Source organism: Fonticula alba (assembly GCF_000388065.1).
Source record: "Fonticula alba strain ATCC 38817 unplaced genomic scaffold supercont2.4, whole genome shotgun sequence".
Taxonomy (NCBI): Eukaryota; order Rotosphaerida; family Fonticulaceae; genus Fonticula; species Fonticula alba.
The window spans coordinates 1959959-1964666 of NW_009242974.1; the positions used below are offsets into that span (position 1 = coordinate 1959959).

General features: G+C 63.0%; 2 protein-coding genes across 2 annotated transcripts in view; one reads left to right on the plus strand and one right to left on the minus strand.

Moving 5' to 3' along the window:
• Positions 1-14: 14 nt before the first annotated feature.
• On the plus strand, positions 15-2357 carry H696_02968 (hypothetical protein). Its single transcript, XM_009496852.1, has 2 exons — positions 15-1087; positions 1259-2357. The coding sequence occupies exons 1-2, from the start codon at positions 215-217 to the stop codon at positions 2102-2104; spliced, it is 1719 nt and encodes a 572-aa protein (XP_009495127.1). The 5' UTR covers positions 15-214; the 3' UTR covers positions 2105-2357.
• Positions 2358-2382: 25 nt separating this feature from the next.
• Positions 2383-4708, minus strand: part of H696_02969 (hypothetical protein) — a gene marked incomplete at both ends in the record, with an annotated part of 4530 nt that continues 2204 nt past the window's right edge. Inside the window, 7 exons of the mRNA XM_009496853.1 lie at positions 2383-2767; positions 2856-3147; positions 3264-3449; positions 3517-3638; positions 3766-3866; positions 4055-4231; positions 4330-4668. Of these exons, the coding sequence (XP_009495128.1) occupies positions 2383-2767; positions 2856-3147; positions 3264-3449; positions 3517-3638; positions 3766-3866; positions 4055-4231; positions 4330-4668 (1602 nt within the window). The remainder of the gene's footprint in view (positions 2768-2855; positions 3148-3263; positions 3450-3516; positions 3639-3765; positions 3867-4054; positions 4232-4329; positions 4669-4708) is intronic.

Below are 4708 nucleotides of genomic sequence, written 5' to 3' on the forward strand. Positions count from 1 at the left end.
CCCCCCCCCTCCCCCTTTCCTCCTCCCCACTGGCTACTGTGCATGGAAGCGGCATTCCGCACGAGCACCAAGCTCATCAGATTCGCTGGCCCCCATCGCAGACAGTGAACCCACACGTGCTCTCACGCCCATTTACACACACACAAAGGCACACCGGAGCGCACGCGCAGCGGCACATCCCCCCGGCTCCAAGGAAGAAGAGAGAGATCCGGAAATGCTTTCGGCCCTGTCGCGGCTATCCGCCCCGGGATTGGCTCCCATGGCGGCCCTCCGGCCGGTCGCCCTCGCCATTGCCCCTCGCGCGGCCTACTCCAAGTCATCCAAGGACCCGTCCCCCAAGACGCCGGTGGATGTCGTGTATGAAGGCCAAGCACCGCTGCGCCTGCGGCGATCCCACATTATCCACAAGGACTTTCGCATCTTGGACGACAAGACAATGCGGCGCATCATCAAGACCCAAAACCTCGAGCCAGAGCCACTGCAAAACGACTCCTTCTTCTTTACGGAGATGGACCAGAAGGAAGTCCTCATCCCCGAGCGTGTTCCCAGCCTGAGTATCCATCGCTCTTCATCCATCTATCCGGCCCTGGATGCGTTGTTGAACAACCGGCTGGTCGATGAAAAACGCCGCCGCAAAGCCCAAGAGTCCAAGAAGTTGGCCAAATCAAATTCCTCCCACCGCCGCCGGGGCAATAGCAACGACGGGAACACCACCTCCGAGGCATTCATTCCCCTGGAGCCGGGTGTCTACACCCAGGGCGAGTATTCCAGCATGGGTGGCACCGGGCTTGGATTTGGATCCAAGGCCCTGGAGAATGGCGACTTCGAGTCCTGGCGCGAACGGCGCTTCATCACCCAGCGCACCGCGGATCGGGCTCGGCAAATTGCCACGAAGCAGGTTCTGGCCAAGTACGGCTTGACTGAGGCCGCCCTGGAACTGCCAGCCGGCGCCGGCCCGGCTGCTGCGGTCCATGTGAACAAACTCCAGCGTGAGATCGCGGCCGTGGCCCGGCCCATGTACACGTGGAATCCCAAGCGCAAGCTCTCTCGGTCGGACATGTACTCTCTTCGGGCCCTGCACAACCAGGTACGTGTGCCATTGCTGCCTGCCAATCAGTAGCTACCTCGGCCTTGCGGCCGCCTGTTCGCCCACATTCACCGGGGGCTGGGGGGGGGGGGGGATCCGTGAATACGAATGTGCCTGCGTGGATGGGCTCTTTCTCACACTGTGCCTTCTTCCTCCATCCGTGCTGCTCAGGATCCCGGGCAGTACAATGTCATGAACCTCTCTCTGATCTATGGGATCAGTGTCGAGGCCGTCCGGCGAATTCTTCGAAGCCGCTTCGAACGTCGGGTCGACTTGAATCGCTACCACAACACCATTGTCCGGGAGAATGTGGACGAAGATCGCTTGGATGCGCATCTTGCCGAAGAGAACCGCCACCTGCTGGCGGCCAACGAACTGTCCCGTCGTTTGGAGATGGATCCGAGATTTAGCCATGCCGACCAGCCGTCCGACGACGAGCAGGAGGGCACGCCTGAGCAGGTGGTCAGCGTACTACATGACCTGCGGAGCTCGCTGACTGATTTGGAGCACACCCACCGGCTGTCCTACACCTCGCCGACGATTCGCTCGATTCAGACCTCGCCCGGGGAGTTCATCGCCTTCCCGAAGGATTATCATCCGGACCAGTATCCCGAGCGGCGCTTTGGCTGTGTGGTTGGCCCGGCCAACTTGACGCCCCCGCGCCCGGGTATCGAGGATTCCGGCCTGTCCTCGGAGTCACGGGCCCTGCCACATCCGCTGCTCCGTGCCAACCGGCGCCGGAGTCAGCTTTACAGCAAACAGGGCGAGGCCCTGCCAATGGCACAGTGGCCGATTGGCGTGCGCGTCCCCCGGCGTCGGCCTGGTGTCGATGCGCCTGCCCCGGAGGACGGCCAGCCGGCGGCCCCGAAGAACGCCCAGCCGGCGGCCCCGTTGGAGACCAGCCACGCCAGCTGGAGGCAGTCTGAGACCGGCCGCCAGTCGCGACCCAAGCAGCGCCACCGCCCATCCTCCCACTACCGCCCCCGTGGCAATGCCAAGACCCCGGATCGCAAGTAATGTCATCCTCCTCCCGCATGCGATTTCCTTTCTCCTTTCCCCTCTTCATAGACTCTCCGGCGACGCATGATGCTGCGCGAAACAATGATACAAAAGTTGATTGCCACTTGGCACATGCCTTTGTCACACTTTCCGGAGGGGGGGGGGGGAGGGATACACAGGCATGGGCGTGGTTTGTTGCGTGCCAGGCACCGGCCATGAAGGAAAACATCCAACGAGGGGAGAAGACCGGGGGGGGGGGGGGAAACAGGCCAGGGGGGACCTACACAGGGGCAAACTCACTCCTGGGCAATGAAGGCCTCCAGCCCGGTAAGGTCCAACGAAGCACACACGCTCGGATCTGACCGGAGGAAAGTCAAGAAGGCCTGGGTGATGGCGCGCACACCGCCGACACGGCTGTTGCTCTGAACATTCAGCGGCATGACCGGGTCGTGGAGGGACATGCGGATGAGGAACCAACCGGTGGACTCATCCTCCGGGAAGCGGACCGCCACACGGACACCCTCATGGTTGGGGGTGACGCGCGACCAGCCCAGCTCCGCGGCACGGGACGGGCTGTCCAGGACAGCATTCAAATGCGCCAAGACCCCGGCGCCGACGGTCTTGAAGTCCTCGGCGGCAATCTTCAAGCGGAACTCCTCCTCCTCGACAGGCTCCTGAAGGCTATGGCGGCGGGAGGAGGAGGGTGAGAAGGTGAGAAACCCGGCAAAGGGGGGGGGGGGGGGGACAAAAAATGCAAGGAGGCACATACTCAGACAGCAGCGAGGTGATGGACTCCAGGCCATTTACCGCCAGCTCGATGAGGATCTTTACCACCAGGTAGGCACCGTCATCAAGATAGTGGTTCTCCTGCAGGGCGCCATGGCCGCTGGTCTCAATGGCGAAGGGCGAGCCGCGCTTCTGTGCCTCGTTGATGACATTGCGGTAGCCGCGCTTGAACCGGTGGTGACGGCCGCCCTTGGCAGCAATGAATGAGGCCAGCCCATCGGACGTCACCGAGTCGGTGACAATCTCCACACCGGGGGTCTCGCGCAGGACAATGGCTAAGACGACCAACAGGGAGCGGGGCGGGAGGGAGGCGAGGGGGAGGGGGGGGAGGCAACGGGTGAGGATGCGCAAAGGGGGGAGATGCACAAGGGGGGAGCACAAGGAATCGTACCCGACAGCAGGGCAATCAGGCGATCGCGGTTGATCTCGCGTCCGGACGCGTCGACGATTCCGGCGCGATCGACATCCGTGTCGAAGACAATGCACATATCGGCCCGGGCCGCCAGCAGAGCATCGCGAGCCATGGCCATGGCCTGCTTATCCTCCGGGTTGGGGGGATGGTTGGGGAAGGTGCCATCTACGTCGGGAGGAGGGAGGTGAGTATGGGCCAAGAGGGCGGCTGGTGGGTGGAGAAAAGGCCGCACCGGAGTCCAGGAACTGGCTGCCATCCGTCTTGGCACCGAGCGGCTTGAGAACCTTGTCAACAAAGAAGCCGCCGGCGCCATTGCCGGCATCGACAATCAGGTGCAGGCCCTCGAGGGCATTCCTGTGCGAGAGTGTGGGGGGAGGGGGAGAGAGAGAGAGAGAGAGAGAGGGAAGGGGGAGAAAGGGGGAAAGGGGGATCGGAGGAGGGTTAAACTGATGTCGGGCGCCCAAGCGTGTGAGGCAGACACAGGGAGACGCACTGCTTGCCGGTAGCCGAGCGGATCTTCTCAACCAGGATCCCAGCGTAAACGCTCATGAAGTCCACCGTGTCGATATTGGCCTTGGGATACTGTTTTAAGAAATGCCCGGGGTGGACCAGGGAACGAGAAGAGGAGGGAGGAGATGAGAGGTGTTAGCAGCTGGAGAGTGTGTGTGTGAGAGAGAGAGAGAGGCAGAGAGAAAACACTCGCCATGGAGCGCCATGCCTCGGGGCAAGGGGAAAGCCACGCGGATGTGCATATATATACATATGTGTACCTCGGCGTCCTGCTCGGCCAGGAAGGCCGCGCGAGCGATGATCCACTTGATGTCGGCGCTCTCGAGGCCGCCATCCTTGGTGAAGAACTTCAGGCCATTCCGCTCGGAGGGCAGGTGGCTGGCCGTGAGCATGATGGCGCCGGTGTACTTGTGACCCTCGGTGATGGTGCTCATGAACTGGACGTGCGGACGCGCGGTCATGGTGGTCAGCGAGGGCCGGAGGAAGGGGGGCCAATACGCGTGTGCAAGAGGTGGTCTGCCACCCAGGGGCGCACCATTGCCGGCGTCGAGGCCAGACCGAAGGACACGACGCGCGTGGCGCCGGCTTGCATAATACCACGGGACACATTGTCAATCATGAACTCGGCGCTCAGGCGCCCATCATGGCCCAGGGCCACCGTGACACCGCTCTCATCGGTGGCATTGCGGGCCAGGAAGTCCACGAAGGCCGCGCCGATGCGCGACACAGTCAGCTGCGTCAGGTTGGCCTTGCTGTTGTCGGTGGCCGCCGGGTCGAAGGCCACGCCACGGATGTCCGATCCGTTGGGCAGCCGCGTCCAGATGGCCGGCAGGGGCTCGGACGCGAGCTCAAACTGGCCGATGCTAATTTGGGTCTGTGTTTGGCCGGGGGGGGGGGGGGGGGGGGGGGGGGGG